The 21,365-nt window shown below is 58.0% G+C and overlaps 1 protein-coding gene across 3 annotated transcripts in view; it reads right to left on the reverse strand.

The window, feature by feature from the left end:
- The window catches only part of TSPAN9 (tetraspanin 9), a 193,414-nt gene that overhangs the window by 65,333 nt on the left and 106,716 nt on the right, over positions 1-21,365 (reverse strand). For 2 of the 3 annotated variants that reach the window (XM_062194801.1, XM_062194802.1), the window contains one exon: positions 10,855-10,934. In XM_062194801.1, the coding sequence (XP_062050785.1) occupies positions 10,855-10,917 (63 nt within the window). In that variant the 5' untranslated portion in view covers positions 10,918-10,934. Of the gene's footprint in view, positions 1-10,854; positions 11,257-21,365 lie in introns of those variants that run through there. The other variant, XM_062194800.1, reaches the window with a different exon arrangement.

Consider the following 21,365-nt stretch of genomic DNA (forward strand, 5'->3'; position numbering starts at 1 on the left):
GGATCTGCCCCACCAGACATGGAGATTCACTGCGAAGGCCTCGTCACGGAGACAGTGGCCTGGCACAGACGGTCCAGGGGTGACGCCCAGGCACGCAAGGACACGCCTGCAGGGAATGGCGGACCCGTGGGAGGGCAGCACAACTGCAGCCCTGTCTCACGTCACGCACAAATACGAAGTCGGGGTACACTGAGACTTGAGTATAAAAAGAAGGACTCAGGGGCAGGTGTTTGGGGTACCAGGAAGGATGCTGCTTAGGGACCTGACTCCCAGATCAGAGTGCCTGGGTCTGAGCTCCAGCTCCGCTCCCAATCCCAGCTTCCCGCTAATGTGCACCCCGGGAGGCAGCAGTGATGGCTCCAGTACCTGGGTCCCTGCCACCCACACAGGAAAACTGCACGGAGTTCCTATCTCCTAGCTCTGCCCTACGCCAACCCTGGCTGTTGTGGACACTGAGGGAGTGAACCAGCAGATGAAAGATGTCTGTCTCATTCTGCCTTTCAGATAAAGAAATAAATAAGTATTTCTTAAAAATGAAGACAGGGGAGCCGGCGCCGCGGCTCACTAGGCTAATCCTCCGCCTTGCAGCGCCGGCACACTGGATTCTGTCCCGGTTGCCCCTCTTCCAGGCCAGCTCTCTGCTATGGCCAGGGAGTGCAGTGGAGGATGGCCCAAGTGCTTGGGCCCTGCACCCCATGGGAGACCAGGAGAAGCACCTGGCTCCTGCCATCAGATCAGCGCGGTGCGCCGGCCGCAGCGCGCTGGCCGCGGCAGCCATTGGAGGGTGAACCAACGGCAAAAGGAAGACCTTTCTCTCTGTCTCTCTCTCACTGTCCACTCTGCCTGTCAAAAAATTAAAAAAAAAAAAAAATGAAGACGGGGGCAAACGATACAGCATAGCAAGCTAAGCTGCTGCTTGGGGCGTCCATGTCCCATAGCGCAATGCCTGGGACTGAGTCCCACTTATGCTTCTGCTCCAAACGCACACCCTGAGAGGCAGTACTTGGGCCCCTACCACCCATGTGGGAGATCCAAAACGGAGTGCCTGATTCCTGGTTTCAGCCGGGCCAAGCCCTCTGCTGTTGTAATCATGTGAGGAATGAACCAGCAGATGCAAGACCAATCTCTCTGTCTCCCTCCCTCTCTTGATCTGCCTTTCAAATAAAGAAGGAAAACTTTCAGGAATAAATATAGGATCTCCCGTAAGTCATTTACTCACTCATCCAACAATTCCTAAATGTTTTTATTGTGATGGCATTGTCCTATTTATCATCAGGATAGAAAGGCATCTATGAGATATTATCTATTTTTAATAAGGAATTTCCATTTATCAAAACAAGAGCCTATGAAGACTGTGAAAAAACAAACCACACACTGTGTTTGCAGTACATGTAACTGACAACAAATTTGTATCTAAAACATTAAAAAAAATCCTAAAAGTTAGAGGGGAAAAGCAAACAACTCGGTAGAAAAATGGACAAAAGACATAAACAGGAATTCACAGAGGCGGCAGGAATGGCGAATAAACATATGAAAAGATGCTGAATAGTAATCAGAGAAATGCAAATTAAATCCATTATAATATGGCATTTTATATCCAGTGTATTGAAGAATGCCAGAAACTTTCCATTTCCAACTGACATCCCACTGGTGGAAATGTCAACTGATGTATCCACACGGCTGAAATGCACATATTCCTACAGCCTAGCAATGAACGCCATTCCTTGTCTGTACCGGAGCAGAGTTTCTCAACATGTGACTTAACGCTTGGAAACTTCCGCAGCGGCCCTGCCGTGGCCACAGTCAGGTAAGCCACAAGTGGTCTGAGCTGTGCACTTGTCACGCACAGCAGAACCACCTCTCAGAACTGGAAACTGAAAAGTGGGTCCCTCACCACAGATGTTTCCAGAAGCAGTGTCCTAAGGACACACACAAGAACGTTCAGGGGGAATGAACCCAAATGCTCGTTACAAGAAGACACTGTGGCACATGCCAGCGACGTAATACCAAGGAGCAATGAAGATGCATGCGCTATGGCTCCGTACGTCAGCATGAACAAATTCAGCCTAATACTGAATTTTTAAAAACACATTTTGGGGGACAGGCATTTGACATACACAAATACCATTGGGGATGTCAGCATCCTGTATCAGGCCATCTGGATGCAAGTCCCAGCACTACATCCAATACCAGCTTCCTGCAAATGTGCACCTTGGAAGGCAGCAAGTAATACCTTAAGTAGCTGAGTCCCAGGCTGTTGTGGGCATCTGAGGAGTAATCAGCAGGTGGAAGATGTGTGTGTGTGTGTCTCTCTCTCCTGTCTCCCTCACTCTGTGCACATTCTTTCATAAAAATGAATAAATAAAAACACATTCAGAGATGGGTGCTTGGCCTCCCAAGTGACCATGTTGCCTGGACATCCATATCCCATACTGAATGTCTCAGTGCAAGTCCTAGCTTTGCTCTGCTTCCAGCTTCCAGACCCCGGCAGGCAACAGGTGACGGCTGCCTCCAAGGGAGACCGGGATTGATTCTGATTCAGCTGCAGCCTGGCTCGGCCCTGGCCATTGCAGGCATTTGAGAGTGAAGCTGTGGACGGGAGACCACAAGCATGCGTGCACACTCTCGCTCTCTCTCCTTCTCTTTTAAATAAATAATTAAAAACTTAAAAATGCATGCAAAACGATTCCATCTATTGAATGTGCAAAACTGCAGTCATCCCTTGCTACCCCATAGGAGACTGGTCCAGGACCTCCACGGACACCGGAATCCACAGATGCACCAGCCCCTTCCACAAAAGAGCAGAGTTTGTGCACATCCACCTGTGTACTTTAAGTTACTTAGGATGCCCACTGCAATCAAGTGTCATATAAAGAGTTGCTATGCCGTATAGTCTGGGGACACTGAACACATCCGGTACACACATAATCATTTTTCTGATGGGCGGTTGGTTGGGCACCCAAATGCGGAAACTCCAGATACGCAGGGTCAGCTGAGAGCCACGTCAAATGAGGCAGTGATGAAGCACCCCTGCCTGTCTGGAACACAGTCCATGCAGAATCCAAAGGCATGGCCCTCTCTCAGGAGACAAGGGCAGAGTCCTGGTCTAGCTCCCGAGCGAGTTAGTGGGTGTCATTTCATCCTCTCCTATGCTCTAATGAATTTGTCCATGACCAGTTTTACAACTTGAGAACAACCGCAGTGACTGCACACCTGGCTGGTGAAGTGGCCTGGACCCAGCATACCAGGCCCTTTCTCTTAGTGAGCCCAGGCTGCAGCCCACGTGGCCAAAGTCTGTCCCTATGAGGGACCTGCCAAGGGACCACCTGTCCAGGTGATCCAGTCCCAGCTAACTCGCTACACCCAGAGCAAAGTGAGCAGGAGAGTGGTGTGGACCACTCTCACCGGGAGGGCCACAGGAAATGTAGAGCGTGGCAGGTGCAGCTGCCAGGACTGGGGTCAGAGACCAGTGCCCCTCCTCACTGTCTTCTACCTGCACCCCCACTCGTCTCCCCGGGGCCTCCCTACCTCCCCTATCTTTCCACATACCCTCAAGGTCAGACGACACGCAGGACGATCCGCAGCCTGAGTGACCAGGGACTCCTCTCAGGGCTCCGAAGGCCCGCCTGGCATTGTGCTCCCGCCTCAGGCCTCTCACTTCCTGTCCATATGCTCTGGCTGTAGGACTGCAGTGACACTCCCAGCAGCTGCTGGCCACGGAGTCCAATGTGCCAGGTGCCTGGGAAGCCGCACCCCTACACCGCGCCTCCCTACGGCCCCATGAGTGCCTTGGTAACACTGTGACGCCGTGCCCCCTTCCCAATGCCTTTGCTGGAGACTGAATCAGGACCGAGAGCAGCTCTCCCTCTGCCTGACCAACTCATTGCATTAAGGGAGTGGCACAAGGGCAAGGTCAGACAACCAGGAAGACTCAGCCCTCCCTCGGGCTAACATTGCAACATGGTCTCTATGCTGAGAGCTTCACAGGAACACGGGGACCCTGAGCAAACCCACTGTGCAGGCTGGGCCAAAAAGGACCCCGATAGACCCCAACCAGATAGGAGCCCACCCTTGCCATAGAAAAGAAACACTCTCTCCGCCTTGCGGCGCCGGCACACTGGGAACTAGTCCCGGTCGGGGCGCCGGATTCTATCCCGGTTGCCCCTCTTCCAGGCTAGCTCTCTGCTATGGCCCGGGAGGGCAGTGGAGGATGGCCCAAGTGTTTGGGCCCTGCACCCGCATGGGAGACCAGGAGAAGCACCTGGCTCCTGGCTTTGGATCAGCACGATGTGCCGGCCGCAGCGGCCATTGGAGGGTGAACCAACGGCAAAAGGAAGACCTTTCTCTCTCTCTCTCTCACTATCCACTCTGCCTGTCAAAAAAATAAATAAATAAAATTAAAAAAAAAAAAAAAAAGAAAGAAACACTCTGGCTCCTCCTCACTGACCTATCAGAGGAAGGCCACGTGCACTGTGGACCAACCAGAGCCCCAGCTGCACATGGGTCGTGCACCATTCAGCCCCCTCCCCCTCCCCAGGGTCCAAGATTCCCTGCTCTCAATCCCTCGGGGAGTCCGGGAATTGAGCCACAGCTGCCTGCCTCCATGCTGAGCCCCTCCCCTCTCCCACCACCCTGGGGTCGGCAGGTACCCTGCTGCATGTCGGGTGGGCTGGCCCACTTTTGGGGGTTCTGCAACAATTTCTCTGACAAGTTTTGGGGGTGTTCTAACAGTCCCAGATGAGGGAACCCAGGTACCCAGAGGTGAGGACCACCTGCAAATCATAGGCCTTACTCCTAGAGACTCCCCCACAGCAGGCAGCGGCAAGATGAGGTACAGAAGCCATTTGTGCAGAGGCTGCCTGGCCAGACTAGATGTACACCCCAGAGAGAGACTCCTGGGGTCCAGAGAAAGCGCGCTCTCCAGGGCAGAGTCCTGCCACTCTTCTCTGTGGCCAGTCTCCCACACTCATCAGCCACTACAGCAGGCCTCCCCTGCGTGGTGCTGGGCAGTAAAGCCGCCCAAGGCAGGGGACACGATCCGGAATCCTGCCGCTCTCCCCAGAGCCTGCAAAGCTGGCGGGGGCCAGGCCCACTGGGATGCAACCAGGGGCTCAATGGACCTCCCTGGCAGTGCCCACGACGTGGCCAGTTAGGCAAGGAGTGGGGCTTGGGAGGCAGACCTTGACCTAGGGCTGCTGCCCCCTGCAGAGCTGCTCTCCCGCCTGAGTTCTGCAGGTCCCTGACAGGGGCAGCCCCCCACCCCCACCGTCGCTGCTGCTGGCAGATTAGCTTCCAAATGTGAGCAGGGACAAAGCTGGCTCAGGAGACTTAACTCTGCCCGACGGCTTTAGCTCAGCATCAAAGCTTCCTAACTGGAACCAAACAAGCAGCGGGAAGGGCAAGGCCGGAGAGGGGGCGAAGACGGGCATCTCTCTAAAGCTGGATTATCAACGGCGACAGCTTGCAGCCGTAGCACCACAGCGGGACCTGCCACGGTGGTCACCGCCAGAGAAACAGGGCAGCCATCGGAGCCACAGCAGCCGGCAGCCCCTGGCACCAGTGCACAGCCTCCGGCAGGCCAGCACCACCTCGATCTCAGAACTCCCACTCCGCAGCCCTACAGCCACTCCAAGGATATCACCCGGACCAACACGACACTGCTGTGTTCAGCTGGTTTCTCAGGTGCATGGGCTCCTACCCCTCCCCTGGCATCAGCTCGGGACCAACTTGCTCTCTCTGTCCCCTCCTCACTTGCCTGGAACCCCAGCCTCACCTCTCAGCAAACTCCTATTCACCCTTCAAGCGCCAGATGTCACTGCTCCGTTCACCCCTCGCCCTGCTGCTAGCCCGAGGTAAGGGCCCTGTTAAGCAGCTCTGTCTCATGGCTGTCTGTCTGTTGGAGGACACCTGCAAAAGCGCATGGAAGATGGACTGTGCTTGTGCACTCTCTCTCCCTCCTCCCATTCTCTGCCTTTCAAGTAAATGAATCTTTTTTTAAAAGTTGATGGAAAATGTGCATTATGAAAAAAAAAAAACTGCATGAATTTCAAAAATTGTTTCTGCACCAAAATAAACTACCTCCCGGTTTCCTTTTTATGAGTGTTTTCTACAGTACTCGCACAGGTCTCCCTCACCAGGGAACTCGGAGCGGCTCAAGCACTCTGCTTACCAGAGGTGCTCAATAAGTGCACGGGGTACACACTGGCCACCGAGCATCCATCAGCCCTCCCAACAGAAGAACAGCAGAGAACTCACAGGATTCTCTAAATCCTCGCTGCCAGACTACAGGGAGGATCCACGGGTCGTGTCAGGGGCAAACGCTGCAGCGAGGGCGAGGAAAGTCAGGACGCAGGGTCCAGGCCTGCTGCGGCCCCACCCTCAGCAGCCCCATGTCCAGAAGTTCAGCACAGGGCGGGCCAGATGACCTCTCGATTCCACGACTTCCTGGCACGAGAAAACTGATCCGGCCTGAGCGAGCCCAGTCAGCTCCTGTCCTCACAACTGGACGCTCCTGCGCACGCCGCGGGCATTCAGCGAATACTTGTGGCATGACCAGCGGCCTCGATTGGGGCCCCAACACCCTAGTGAGCCACAGAAGGCCTGGGGCCGCGCAGCCCGCCACCAGGTTCAGCCGAGGGCAGCCGGGCGGAGGGCGAGGCCCTCGCACGCCGGGAGAGGCCAGTGGCCAGGGTGCCCTGTGGTCCAGGCGAGAGCTGCGCACCCCGTTTCTGCTGGGGCTTTCTCTTCTCGGCCCTCCTCCTCCCCACCCCCTCCCGACTGACACCAATGGCAGCTCTGACATGATTTAAAAATAGATATGAAGACAAGGAAGTTTAATTTTTAATGCTTCGGAAAGGAAGTGAACACACAGCTGGCATTCCCTCAGGGCCACGTTCCTGGGGCCTCGGGGTACGCGCCAGGCCCTTCATCTGTCCCCGACCCAGGCAGAGCCACGCCTGGCCCCTGAGCGCTCGGGGAAGCTGCTCGGGGCCTCTTGCTCCCCACCCCCTCTGGCTCAGTCTGCATTGTCTCTGCCAGGAGAGGCCAGGTCTGAACCCACACTGTGGGTGGGACCCCCGGAGCTCACCACCTGCATCCAAAGGCAGTGACTGGTCTCGGCCACGGCCCGACCCCACTTACGAGAGGTAAATCAGGGCCCCAGTCCACACCTCTATCCTGCCCCGGCTCCCTGTGCCAGCCTCACCCCTGCTCGGGCAGGCACCCTGAGCACAGCCTCTTCGCCTAATTGGCCTTTATGAAAGGAGCAATCCCCAAGGGCCGGGCTTTCCGGTGGGGCCGCAGTGTCACTGCTCTGCCAGCCCTGATTAACGTGATGGGGCAGCTCTGCCAGCCGGCAAGAGAAGTGACCGTTATCCCAGGTGGCAATCATGCCAGCAATCCCAGCCCCTCCACCCCTCCGCATCACACACAACTGGAACTGGGCACAGAGGAGCTGGCTGGGATTGCGATTTGCTGCCAAGGAGGGGACAGAGGTACCCTGTCCAGCCCAGGCCTGTACACCCCCTCTCCTCTGCTCACAGTCAAAGCAAGGGGCCCAGACTCCCTCACTCTCTCCAAGAGTACTCCCCCAGCCAGGCCAGGGGATTCTGACACAGGGCTGAGCCGGGGACAGTAAGATGCCCCCATGGGTACCAGAGCTGGGGGACAGGACCCTCAGTACAGGGAAGCTCTTGTCCCGATCAGGCCTCCCGTTCCTCACTGGCCAAGCTGCCCGCATCTGCTTAGGGCCTTGAGACCCAAAGTGGATGGAGCAGAAGACAAGGCAGGGGCGGGACAAGGCTGGATGACCTCTGACTCCCTCTCCCCCACCTTCCTCCTCTATATCAGGCACCCCACACCCCCACAGTGCACTGCGGTGCCAACGCGGCTGGCACTGGCCAGCCATAGCTGAGGGTGCCGGGAGCATGCCTGGACCCCTTACCACCACCAGCAGGCAGGCGCCGAGGAGCCGAGAAGGTACTTGCCCTTTCCTTAGCAGGCTCCACTTCCCACGCTGTCCCCCAGGGAGGTCGCCTGAGCCCCCACCAACACGGACGTGGCAAGACCCCACCTGCACGTACGCACACCTCCAAGGAGGTTGCCGAGTGAGCCAGCTGCACCTCTGCCCTACACTGGGAATCCTCCCAACAGGCTCAGGGCAGATAGGGGGTGGGGCGGCAGTGGAGGGTCTGGAGAACAACGGGGGGTTGTTGGGGGGGGCTCCACTATCTACACCAAGAACTCTACTCCCTGCAGGCCTCAAGTTCAACTCCAGGGCCCCAGCAAAGCCTCCGTTGGGGGTCTCAACCACGAGACCAGATAATTCCCAACAGTTGCTCCTGGTGCCAGGGTGCTGGGCTTGACCCCCACCCCACCCCTTCACCTCCCTGTGCACACAGCAGCAACAGAGGCTTCCGGGATCCTGCCTCAGACACCCTACCTCCTCATTCAGCTCTCTCCTCTGCTCCTTCCCCCGCGCCCAGGTGAGCGCCGCCTAGCCGGCTCCTCATGCCCAAATCCTGGCCAACTCCCCAACAATCAACAGTGGCCAGCACTCCGCTCAGCCACACACCCACTTCCCTTCTGCTGGGTCACTCTTCTTCCCTGAGGTCTACGTCTTATTTCACCACCTCCAACGCCACTAGCATAAAAGATCTGGGTCTTGCAGACTCAATTTTTCCCCGCTCTTACTTGCCATGGGAATCCTGAAAATATTAAGCAATAAGAAAAATCAGAGACAAGGAGAGAGGTACGAAACCTGGTAAAAAGAGTATAGTCGGTACTTTTTAATTAGGAAGAGACGGCACGCTGTCTTGCTGTACACCTTAAAGGAAGGATGTCTCACTAACTGGCTCATTAGCTTCTGCCGGGCTTTTCAGGAAGGGTCCCAGCTAAGGGGCTGAGCCATCATCAAAGGCAACTTTGATTTCTAACTTCTCTTCCCAAGCAAGTGGGTTGTGGGGATCCCTACCACGTGGTAACACGCTGCAGATTCACAGCTCTGACCTCCCACTCACTCACAAACTGAACGTCACTGCCTGCAATGTGCAGGCAGGCTATGGAGTGCTGTGCTGGCCTTGGGAGACCCTCCCCAAAGCAGGCCAGCACCATCCTGAAGAGAAGGCTCCTACCAGCAGTTATACCAACTACGGCCAGCAGGTGGCGGGGTGGGGGTGGGGAGGAGCCGGCAGGCGCTGCCGAGTAGGAGTTGCTGGCCCAAGGCACAGAGTAACCCCAGGTCTCGCTAACAAGTGTGAAGTGTTTGCCCAAGATGAACAGAGAGGTCGGCCGAAGCTGTGAACAGGAACCGGGAAGGCAGCTGGGAACAACGGAACAGCCTCGTAGATCCAAGGGGCACCAGAAAAACGCAGGCCAGGCCTCTGCACAGATGCTGGCGAGTGAGTCAGAGGAGCAGGAGGCACTGGCCCACAGGCGGCGACAACGCCATTCCTGGCATTCCAGTGGCGCAAGGATGAGAGGATCTGCCCAGCCTCTGCAAGCCACCACCGCCCAGCAGTAACACCTAGCAGTGGGGGGCCTACAGAGATGCCGAGGCCAGGTCCTCAGCCCAGTCTCCCCGGGAAAGCAGCAGCGGCCCCTGCTGGGGTGGGGGTAGGGAGCATTCCCTCCCCAGACACCCAGAGAGCCAGAGAGCACTAGAGTGCCCGTGCACGGCATTCATGAAGCGAGGACAGCGGGCAAGGCAATCCCAACAGCCCCTGCCCCACTGGATAGGGGTGGGGAGTAGGGGGAGAGTGGGGGGCATGGGACGCGCAGTCCTTAAGGGGCCTGGTGTCTTGCCCAAGGTCTTAGGGAGCTAATGCAGAATTAAGAGCCTGGTCTTTGCCGGCCTGAGCGCTCCCTTTGATGGGCAAGTCACGCCTTCCGCACACACACCCCAAAAAGTTTTGCAGCTAAAGTGGGTCACTCTACACTCGAGCTGAACACCAACTGCTCCTGCCTACCCTGCCTCTCAATGACCATCCCCTGCTCCAGGGCTCCTCCTGGACCGTGGGCGGCGGGGCGGGAGGAGAGAGACCCTGGGGCACGGCCAAACATCTGTGCGGACTAGGTCTGGGCTCTGGTGGAGGGAGGCAGAGGTAGCAGCTGGGACACAGGGGAAACAGAGACGCACTTCAGAAGTCTGCAGATATGCCCAAGTAGGACTGCTCACACACGCGCGTGTGTGTGCCCGCCGCCTGGAGACTCCACGGAGCGCAGAGTGCCAGCCTCAGCTGCCCCACCCACTGATACCTTCTCTGGAAAACAGGCTCTCACCAAGGACTGCCCCATTGTCCCTCCCAGGCCCTGAGTGTGTGCAACAATGGCTCCAAAGCCCCAGCCACTGAGGGCAGCACCCCCTACGCCCCTCCTTTCCCACATAAGCCCCAGCTTGGGGCCAGCAACTGAGTCCACGGGCTTGGGACACCGGCTCCTTCCCCTTCTAGTATTCCCGGACAGGAGTGGGAGGCAGCGACCTCCACACACACCCCCATCCCACTCCCATAAAATGCTGCAGTGTGCATCCTGGTGCATCCAGGAGGAACCCGGCAAGAAGCTCACAAAGCCCTCCTCCACGTGCCTATCTGCAGCCCGGGGCCACAGCTACTGACCCGCTGCGGGTTACCGGGGCTGGCACGTCTAGCGCCGGCTATCTTAAAGGCGGAGGAGGTGGCGCAAAGTTTGCTGGCCGCAAGTTGGAGCCTCCACCCAGCCGCCGAGGAGAAAGGAAGAGGGCGATGCACGCGAGACCGCGGCTCTCACGGTCGTGCGGAGCGGAGCCATGCAGCTCGCTCCCGAGGCGTTCGCGCCGCGGTGAGCAAACGGGGGCCCGCGGCGAGCGCAGGGACTTACCCAGAAGATCAGGTTGAAGAGGAACATCATATACTTCAGGCAGCAGAGGCAGCCCCTGGCCATGTTGCACTTCTTAAATTCTAGGAGGAACACAAAGGACAGGTCCAGGTAAAACACCACGTACTTGCTGCCTTTGGGGGCATTGTACTTGTCGGTCTTCACGCCGGCCTCGGCGCGGCTCTGGCCCCGAGAGCCCGCGGTGCCGTAGAAGGCGCCGGCCGTGAAGCCGCGGCCGAACGGGCGGCCCGAGCTGGACGGTTTCGCAAAGTCCGAGTCCTTGCTATCCAGAGACGGGCTCCGGTGAATGGAGGAATCCTCGCTACTCGACTTCTCCATGCTCGCGTCTTTGCCGGCGGGCGCGAGGGGCGGGGGGCATCGCTCCCACGGCGGGACGGAGGGGGCGCCCCAGGCGGGCGCGGGCTGCGGGCGGGTCGGCGGGGCCCTGCCCGCCCCCTCTCCGCGCCGGGGCTCACTCCCTGCCGAGCCCCGCGCCCCGCGGCCGCTGCCGCTCGGACGGCGCCCGGCGGCTGCGGGCCGGCCGACCCGGGCGAGCTCTGCGGCGCGGCGCGGCTGTGTGTGCGCTCGCGAACTTGGCGTCTCAGGGGCGGCTGCAACTGGATTTCTCTTTCCGGGGCGTCCGCTCGGCTCCCCGTCGCCCCACGCGAGGCAGGAGGGCGCCGGGATCCAGGCTCCCCGGGCACACCTCTCCCAGCCCCGCTCCGGCGCTGAGCCCGTGCACTTGGCCGGCGCTCCGCCTCCTCTCGCTCCGCCACTTTGCGGAGCAGCTGCCGGCCCTGGGCTGCCCGGGCGCGCGGCGGGCTGTGCCGAGGGATCCGCCGCAGCTGCAACCGCGGGGCTTCCCCTGCGAAATCCCAGCCCCGACTCGCGGAGCTGAGGTCGCTCGGAGCCCCCTCCCCGGGCCCCCGGGCCCGCCCCCTGCCTCGCATCCGACCAATGGGCGCGAGGCCTGCCCGCCCGGCGGGGCGGGGGGAGCCACCCCCCTCCCCAATGACACAATATCTTTAATAGGATTAGCGTTCTGCTTGTGCCTATACAAGTGCCCGCGAACCCTAGCTAAATGTCAAGGGCTCCGGCGCTCGGGCTGAGCAGAACCCTCACCGGGAAGCGCGTGGGGAGGAAGGGGATGACTGCCGGTACCCCAGGCAAGGGCTGCGGGCTACTGCAGCGGGAAGAAGCCCGGCCACCGTCGAGCCGGCCGCCGCCCCCTCTGCGCACGGCCTCCCCGCGGTACCCACAGCACAGGCAGCGCACACGCGCACACGTGGGACCGGCTCCGGCGGGCAGGGAGAAGGGCCCGCAGGGGAGGCACGAGGTGTGCGTACACGCGCTCGGGGCCTCCGCGGGGCGAGCCGCCCTCCCGCCCCCTCCGCGCGCCCGCGCCCGCGTGCACACGCGCGGCTCTGCGAGGCTCCTGCAGCTGCGCGAACCCCCGCCCCCGCGCTCCCGGGTGGGGCGCCGCGCCGGCTGGGCTGCCCGCCAGCCAGCGAGAGAGGCAGGTGGCTTCAGGGGGGTCCTGCCTTGCCCCTTCCTGCCAGAGTAACGCAGGGGCGCTCTTGGCCGCAGGCTGGACCGTCTCCTATGAGGAGCACACGAAGGGAGGTGCTCAGAGAAACCGCGCGGGCAGCACCGGAGCAGCTCCTCACCCTGGCGTGAAGCGGGGCAGCGAGGGCGGCCTCCCTTGGGCCAGCGCAGAAGTCTGCACAGCCGACCCGGGGGCCCGCCACCCCTTGCAAAAGAAGACTTGAGGGCCAGGGGTGGGGATCCCGCCTCTCCTGCCATCATCCCTGTAGCTCAGCGGACAGTGCTCAGAGCAGGAGCCAAGTTTTGCTGGCGCAGCGCCCCAGCACCTGAGACGGGGCTTGTCTTCTGGAAGGCGCTCCACAGGGACTGCCGGATGCAGAATTCGTGCCCTGCCTGGGAGTGTGGGTGGGAACATGCGCTCTGGGCCCCGCAGGCCTTTATTCCACACCTATGCCATGTGCCGGGTGGCAAGCAGCATCTGGGGCCCTTGAGGGAGCAGGCACCCTCAGTCTTCCTGTTTTCCCCAGAAAGACAGGAGGGCATCAGGCAAGGCAGATGGACAGCAACAGAGCCACCCCAGCTGGCCGGGGAACATTATTCTCAGCCGGAGGGACTCCAGGGCCTCATCACAGGGCTCCAGCGGCGGGGCCTGCATTCTCGCTGGCCAGGGCACTAGGATTCCAGACACAGCTCAGAGCCTGCATCACTTGCCCCATTCGAGCCCCTCCCCAGCTCAGGAGGGCAACCTGCTCCCTCCTGATTCTGCACAGTGGTCCTGCTGGTGCTGTCTACAGATGAGAGGGTAGAGGTCTGGTGGGCTGCTGATGGAACCCCATGCCTCCTGACCGGAATGGCGAATTCTGTCTCTCCCCACCCGGCTCTCCTGGTGGCTCAGGAGGGGCTCACAGCCACCCTTCATCCTTCCCACCTCACTTCTGTGCTGCAGGGGGAGGCCACTTACCAGCTTTGCTGGGATTCACCAGACCCCTTCTCCCTCAGTTCTTTCCAGCGGTGTGATCGAGGGTAGGGGAGTTTGCCCTCCTGAGCTCTTTCCTCCTCTTTAACATGGGGGTGAAAAGAGCCTTGTGCAGAGGGCCATGAGCAGGCAGAGCTGGGGTGCAGGACCCCCTACGCCAACGACAAGGTGACGTCCTGCCTGGTCTCCGGCAGGGCACCAGGGCCCTCTCGGGCTGACCCCTACTCTCTAATCTCATCTCCGCGTCTCAACCCACACCTGCTCCAGTCAGAATCGTCTCTCCATCGCCCCTGGCTGTTCCACCTTCACTTCTCATTATGGATGAAACTGTGCCACCAGCTCGGTCCTCAGAAGTTGGCGGGTCTGGGGGGCACAGAGGCAGGGGGACAGCAGGCTGGTAAGAGTCTACCCAGTGTCACAGTTCTGCTCCCTCCTGGTTGCACCTGTCAGTCCACTCACACAGCTGCAGGCGGGTCCCATCAGGGTCCCTGGCTGTCACCATCAGGCTAACAGCGACTCCTGTGGTATAACTCACTTTTCCCAGGGCCCAGCCTCCTACAATGTCACCCCCATGACATCCCCATGAGCCGCTCACCATCCCTACTGTACGGGAAAGGAAGTGGTGTGCTTTCCAAGCCTACACTCTCTACTTTCTTGGACTCCACACATAGTTCCTGCCCTGGGGAATCTCCCAGTCTAACAGAATCTTAAAAAGGGGGTGGGAGGGCGGCATCCCATATGGACACAGTTCAAGACCCGGCTGCTCCACTTCCAATCCAGCTCTATGCTGTGGCCTGGGAAAGCAGTCAAAGATGGCCCAGGTCCTTGGGCCCCTGCACCCACGTGGGAGACCCAGAAGAAGCTCCTGGCTCCTGGCTTCTGACTGGCACAGCTCCAGCCATTGTGGCCAAATGGGGAGTGAATCAGGGGATGGAAGATCTCTCTCTCTCTCTCTCTCTCTCTCTCTCTCTCTCTCTCTCTCTGCCTCTCCTCTCTCTGTGTAACTCTTTCAAATAAATAAATAAATAATTTTTTTTAAAAAAAGGGGAGGGAGACCATGAAATATCATGGACTGCAGTGAGACCATTATCTAACAGAACCCCAGTGAGGGGCGAAAGGGAGAGATGCAGCCAGGTGATGTCTCTGGGCTGCTCATCAGCAGAGTTCAGGATCTCACAGAGGTCTGCAGGAAGGGAAGCGATGCAGGGAGAAAGCAGTGTGGAAGGCAGGCAGCCAGTCCTGTCTGAGGACAGGTGTAACCAGAACACAGTCCTTTCGCAGGCCATCCATGGTAGGCCAGCCACTGAGCAAGGACCCAGAAAGACACACAGGTGAACAAGACAAGGCCTTCCGTCCACCTCAGGAAGCTCAAAGACCGAACCTAGAGAAGCAGCAGGCAGTGACGCCTGGAGCACCCACTACCAGGAGAGGGCTGGCACCAGGCTGCCCCTTGAGCCCTCCCCATGTCCAGTGGCCCTTGGCAGTAGTTGGCAAGGAAGAGACAGGGAGGGTGGGCATTGCCAGGAAGGTCTTGTTGTAAGTATATCCGGGAAGCAGTGGGGAGACAGGGCTGCCCAAGTGGGAGAGTGTGCCTGGGAAGCAAAGTGAGCCGCTCTGCAAGGCCTCCTGTGACAGGTGCAGGTGCACACTCAGCCTGCAGAGTCCCAGGCAGTACCGGCACACAACAGAATCGGTGCCCCAGGTTCCTGAGCCTGGCAGCAGCGGGGAGATATAAGAGGTGCAGAGACCAGCTGCTTCAAGTGCTTAGACCTGGGGTGCAGAAGGCACACGCAGGCAGGCCAGGGACGTGAGACACTGTCTCGCCATGCCCAGGAGAGCCGGGAGGTACAAGCTGTCCTTGAAGGATCTCTGAGCATGTGAGCAAGGCAAGGCAGCCTTTGCTTTCCTTTTTTTTTTTTTCTTAAACAATAAAAAAAAAAAAAAAAAGTGAAGCCAGTAGAGAAGTCTCAGAGGGGAGGAAAAAAGTGAATCAGTGAAATCAACATGCAGCATCTCTGCTGACTGGCAACTGGGGAGATGAGGGTTTCAGGGTAAATGCCAGGCTCTCTCTGCCTCTCCATGGATTTCTCAGGCCTGCAGCGGCAACACAGCCCGGTCTTTGATTCCTCCCTCACCCACACACAATCAGAGCTGGCAGGCAGACCTGGCTCCCCTTTCTGCCCCGTGCTGAATATTGCTGGTATCTGTTATTGCGCACAGCTCGTGCCCCTGAACCCAAAGAATGCAGCCTCAGGGTCAAGGTCAGACACAAAGTGATGCTCGCTGCACAGAGGAACCTGAGAGATAAGCCCCTGCTGTCAGAGAAGGGAGAGGTTCTCACCTGGCCCTGATTTTGTTTTTAATTTTTATTTATTCATTCATTCATTAATTCATTTGAGTGGCAGAGAGGCAGAGAGCGCCCACCTGCTGGTTCATGCCCCAAATGCCTGAAACAATCTGGGGCTGGGCCAGGTCAAAGCTTGGAGCCGGGAACTCAATCCAGGTCTCCCATGCGGGTGGCAGGGATTCAAGTCCTCGCGCCATCACCTGCTGCCTCCTGGGGTCTGCACTGGCCGGAAGCTGGAATCAGGAAGGGAGCTGGGACTCAAAGCCAGGCGCTCGGATACGGAAGGTGGGCGTCCTAGCAGCGTCTTGACTGCTTAGCCAAATGCTCAGCCCCAGTTTTTTAAACTCCGAATTTGGGATCTTCTTCAGCTGTGAAAAACATGGTTTCATTGCTAAGGGAAGCATTTGCCAATGTGAAGAGGTCCCTCGCAGGGCCTCCATCTTCCGGATGCGTGCAGCAAGACCCACAGGCAGGGCCAGCGCTCTGCTTGCTAAGGAAGTCAAGCAGCCAGCGTGGTATGTGGTACATACCCAGCACGGTTCACCACCCAGGACTCAGGGAAGACAGTGACAACGATGGCGAAGGCGCTGGGTTACCTGGGATTTTGTAGCTTCTCAGAGCAGCGAAGCAACAAAACCAACAGGGTTTGGTTTAGCGGTGAGTTCCCAGTTCCCAGTGAGACGGCAGATGAGCTGCTCAGAACGTGCTAGAAAGGGTGGTCGGGGGACCGCCCTCTCTGGAGAGAGGCTTGCTCCTGCCTCCTCCTCAGCACTTTATTTGGAGCGCAGTGACAGCTTGTCCACCTGCCTCTGCTCTTGTTCCCGAGCTTCTAAAAGAGGACAGGGGCTGTGTCCCTGTTGATTCAGCCCCAGTGACCATGGCAGATACTCAGAAAGTGTGAGAGGAGGGGCCGGCGCTGCTAAGCCATCATCTGTAGTGCTGACATCCCACATGGGGGCCAGTTCATGTCCTGGCTGCTCTGCTTCCAATCCAGATCCCTGCTAATGGCCTGGAAAAACAGCAGACGATGGTTCAAGTCCTTGGGCCCCTGTACCCACGTGGGGGACCCAGAAGAAGGCTCCTGGCTCCTGGCTCCTGGCTTCAACCTGGTCCAGCCCTGGCCATTGTAGCCATCTGGGGACTGAACAGTGGATGGAAGATCGATCTCTCTTTCTCTCCCTCTCTCTCTCTCTCTCTCTCTCTCTCTCTGTGTGTGTGTCTCCTCTTTATAACTCTTTCAAATAAATAAACAAATCTTTTTTTAAAAAAAAAAAGAAAGAAAGCAATAGAGGAGAAAAGGAGAAGGAAGACCACCATGCCTGAGAGCCCCAGGCTCATTAACCAAAGGATGAGACCCAAGCCAGAAATCCACAGAATGGTTCCTGGAAAGCAAGCCTTCTGAGAGCATCAGAGCCACGCGAGGGAGCCAAGTACATACAGGCACCCAGCTACAGAGAACGCGGGGTAAATGCTGTCAGGTCAACCATGTTGTTCACAGCCGTAGCCCCAGCACACGGCATAGCCTGGAATGGATGGATAAACAGGTAGACAGACAATTAAACTAATGGACCCAGAGAGCCACTTTAGAGGAAGAGCTGGGAAAGACAGGAGATTGAAAAACAAGGAGGAGGAGACAGGAGCCAGCCAGCCAGCACCGCCCAACCTGAGGGGCTGAGCTTTGGGGGAGACTAAGGACAGGGCAGGAGAGACCTCGGGCTGTACGTCTGCATCCCCCTGTCAAAGCATGCACCAGTGCCCCTGCACAGGTCAGCTAGCTCAGCTCAGAGGAGGCAGGGTCGCAGCCACGGACCAGCTGCAGCACTGCTGAGCCAGCCAGGAGACGGAAGATGTGACTGCTTGACCAGGAGGAGCCAGGTGGGAAGTGTGGATGAACAGTGGCAAAGCCAAACTCAGCTCCCCCAGGGCAGCAGCTGGGCCGTTTCTGGGAGGATAAATGGCCAGGTTCAGACACCTTCACTGATCCTGTGCACACCCCCCATCCAACCCGACCACAGAGCCACAGAACAGAGGCTGGGCAAAAGAGCACAGTGCAAACTTCTGGGCTTTGGGATCAGATGGACCTGTGTTCAGATCCCATTTGAAGTAGCTGCCCCACTCCTGGGTAACTGAAGAGTGGCCATGTGACCACTCTAAAATTGGAGATAATAGTGCACAACTTTTCAAGCAGTATGTAAAGGGGGAGGGAGGGAGAGTGAGAATGAGAATGAGAGAGAGAGATCAAGGTCATGAACACGCTGCACTTGGCACAAGGGCAGGACCACAGAAATGCTCAGTGAACCAGGCTCTCATTATCAACAAGAACAGTTACGACAGCCAACACGGCCCCAGCCCCTGTCGAGTTGTGATACAGCTGACAGAGAAAGCAGCAAAACAAGACACATCAACAGGACATTCGGAGGCTCAAGTTCTAGGGTGAACGCCACAGCTCCTCCTCCTCCACGCCTTCCTTGGGGAGGCCCTCGTTCTTCGCTTCAGTCCCGCATTCCTGCACTTGGCCCCCTCATCCCTTCCAGGGCTGTCCGTCTGCACCCCCACGACACCTAAGCGACACCTAGGCGTCTGCCTCACCTGCCTCCCAAGCCCCGAGCACGCACACCCATACCCACCTCCTGCCGCTCTCCCCCACTTGGCTGGCGCGCCTGCAGCTCCAATTTCACATGCCCCAGAGGGACTGACCTTGCCCCAGACTTGCTCCGGTGGCACTGCCCTGTTCCTCTCCGAGAGAACCAAGCACACACTCCCATCGCTTGGGCCAATTGCCCCAATCACACAGAAGTCCTCACCAGCACATGTCCCTCTGCCACTCACCTCCTCAAATCCCAGACACTGCTGTGGCCCACCTGACCCCCGTCTCTCACCCAGACACAGCCCCCTGCAGCCACCCTGCCCCCAAGTCCATTCACCATACAGAGGCCAAGGTCACTGTCTCACTCACAGCCCTCTCGACTTTAACCTTTCAGTGGCCTCCCAGTTTACTCAGATTACAACTCTGTGTGTGCACACATGAGCACATGTGTGCATGTGTGTTTGCAAATCCACTCTTCTAGTGTAATCTTACCTCTTAAAATAACCCAGGAGGTCTGGCATGACTGTTCCTGTCCACCTCCCCAGCCCTGTTCCTGACCACTCCCCTCCTGTTCATCACCCACCTGTTAACGAACTCCCCATGGTCATCCCTCCTCGAGCCTTTGCACATGCTGTTCCCTCTGCCTGAATGCCCTAACCTGCTAGGCTTAGGTTCCCCGTGTCTTGAGGATTCTCCAGAATGATCTTTCACGGCTTTCTGGCTGTCCGCGCCCACCAGCATACATTCCCATGGCACCATGTGCCTTTTCCTCCCCAGGCACTCATGAGCACTGGGAAGCACACGGTTCTCTGGGTGACAACTTTCCGCCTGATTCTCCTACTGGACCATACCCTACAGAGCAGCAGGACCCGGGGCTGTTTTCCTCTCTACTATACACTCAGGACCCAAGTCTGTGCCAGACCTGCGGTGGGGTCCAACAGATATTTGGTGAACACAGGAACCGGAGCTCCAAGGAGGGTATGCACAGGGCAAGCCAGAGTTGTCAGGAAGGGCCTCCTGGGCCTTTAAGGAACAAAGCCTGAGGACACTGGTGACCTGTGTGACCTCTAGCTCCTCAGCCACCAAACACAGAGGGTGAACTAACAGGTCCTCTAAGATTCCCCAAGACCTGAACTTCCCGCCCTCTGAAATGGGTCATGGGGGACGGGTGGCACTAGGTGGGCAGAGGCAAGAGGGGAGCACCCTAGGCAGACTCCAGGCTCACGTGCCCAGTCCCAGTGAAGCTGCCTGGAAGATGAACTTGAAAGGAAGGAACACTGATCATGTCAGATGTTGGCTAAAACCCAGCATAGCTGCTCCCCCTACCCCCACTCCCTCCAAAAAACCCACCCCTGCACCTTTCTGGGTCAACTCTCACAGCAAAACAAACCCCCTGCAAATCCTCCTCACCTCCTGGCCTTTGCTCTCACCACTCTTTCTGCCTGAGAGTGCCTCTCCAACTCCCAGGCCAGGGAGCACCTACAGCCCAGTCAGCATCAGTGTGAACATCACTTCCTCCCCACCGTCTCCCTCCCTGGAGCACCCTGATGCTCCGTGTTCGCCCCCTCCCCCCACCCCATAACCCAAGCCCCTGAGGGCAGGGATGTGCCCATCGCCCTGTCTCTAACACCCAGCACTGTGCCCAGCACACGGGTGCTCTAACACCACTGCTGAAGGCATGAATGTCAGCAGGGAGGTCCTCTGAGTGAGTCTTCCACAAGGCCAAAGTAGGTCTTTAGAAAAGGCAGCCAAAAAGGAAGAACTGCTACTGCTACCAGATAATCACCTCCTCTTCAAGCAGATTGGGGGGCAGGGAGGGGATGTGAGGGTGCTGAGGGCTGAGGGACCACCTGGATGCAGGGCTTGCAGGTCGCTTTTTCCAGAAAAGTCCTAAAGCAGCCCATCTTTCATCCCTAGGCCAACCCGCGTACCTCCTGGGTCCCCAGGTCCTGGTGTGCGGGATGCTACACTGAACACAGACATACCTGCACCTGCACACATGCACACACAGCCATTCACTGGTGCGCAATGGGAGAAAGCAAGCATTTGTACTTGGACTTATCAAGGAGGGCAGGCGGCTTCGGGAGGATGAGATAAGGCGCCTGCCGGCACAGGGAAGCACGATGGAGCCTGAGGTTTGTGGCTGAGCGCTGTGTAAATTCCTGACCCAGCAAATCAAATATTCCTAACCCTCCTTGGAGTGCCTTGGCTTGCCGGCAGGAGCCCACACAGCTGGGACCCCCTGCCGACTTCAGGAGCTGGGCCTGCTGCCTTCCCCCTCAGATCCTGAAGTGGAAGCGCCATGGCAGGCAAGGGCGGCGCCTGGGTACCCCAGAGGTGCTCTACACTTGAGGATGGAGAACTGCCCATGTTGGAGAGAAGCCCGTTCCTACACCGCCCTCGCTTACAGGGGGAGGGTGAGCATGGGCGGCAGCGAGACGAATCTGCACATCCCTACTGGGTATCCTATGACCCTCAAGTCAGAGTCACTGTGCTCCCTGACCTGCAGGGGCTACTCTGCAAGATGAGGCAGGGGTTGGGGCCAGCGCTGTGGTGCAGCGGGCTAAGCTGCCGCCTGCAATGCCAGCATCACGTATCAGAAAGCAGGTTTGAGTCCTGGCTGCTCCACTTCCAATCTAGCTTCCTGCTGATGTGCCTGGGAGGGCAGCAGGAGGTGGCCCAGGGCAGAGTTCTGGCTCCTGGCTTTGGCCTGGCCCAGTTCCTACCACTGTGGCTATTTGGGGAGTAAACCAGTGGATGGAAGATATTCTCTCTCTCTCTCACTCTGCCTTGCAAATAAATAAATTTTAAAATAAAACAGAAGACGAGACAAGGACACCAGCCATACCTCCTTTAGCCTCTCCTTCCACCTCGGGCAGGTCCAGGACCAGAAGTCCCAGTCATTCCAGCTGCCTCCAGTTGCAGGAGGTCTCCTAAAAGCACCATATCCAGCCCAAACTTGGAGGCATCTCTGCTCATCTCCAGGGCCTCGGGCTACCAAAACAGTTACAGTTCTAGAAAGTTCTTGCTGAAGTCTCTCTTCAGCTATTCTGGCAGAC

The sequence above is a fragment of the Lepus europaeus genome, chromosome 6 (assembly GCF_033115175.1).
Source record: "Lepus europaeus isolate LE1 chromosome 6, mLepTim1.pri, whole genome shotgun sequence".
NCBI lineage: Eukaryota > Metazoa > Chordata > Mammalia > Lagomorpha > Leporidae > Lepus > Lepus europaeus.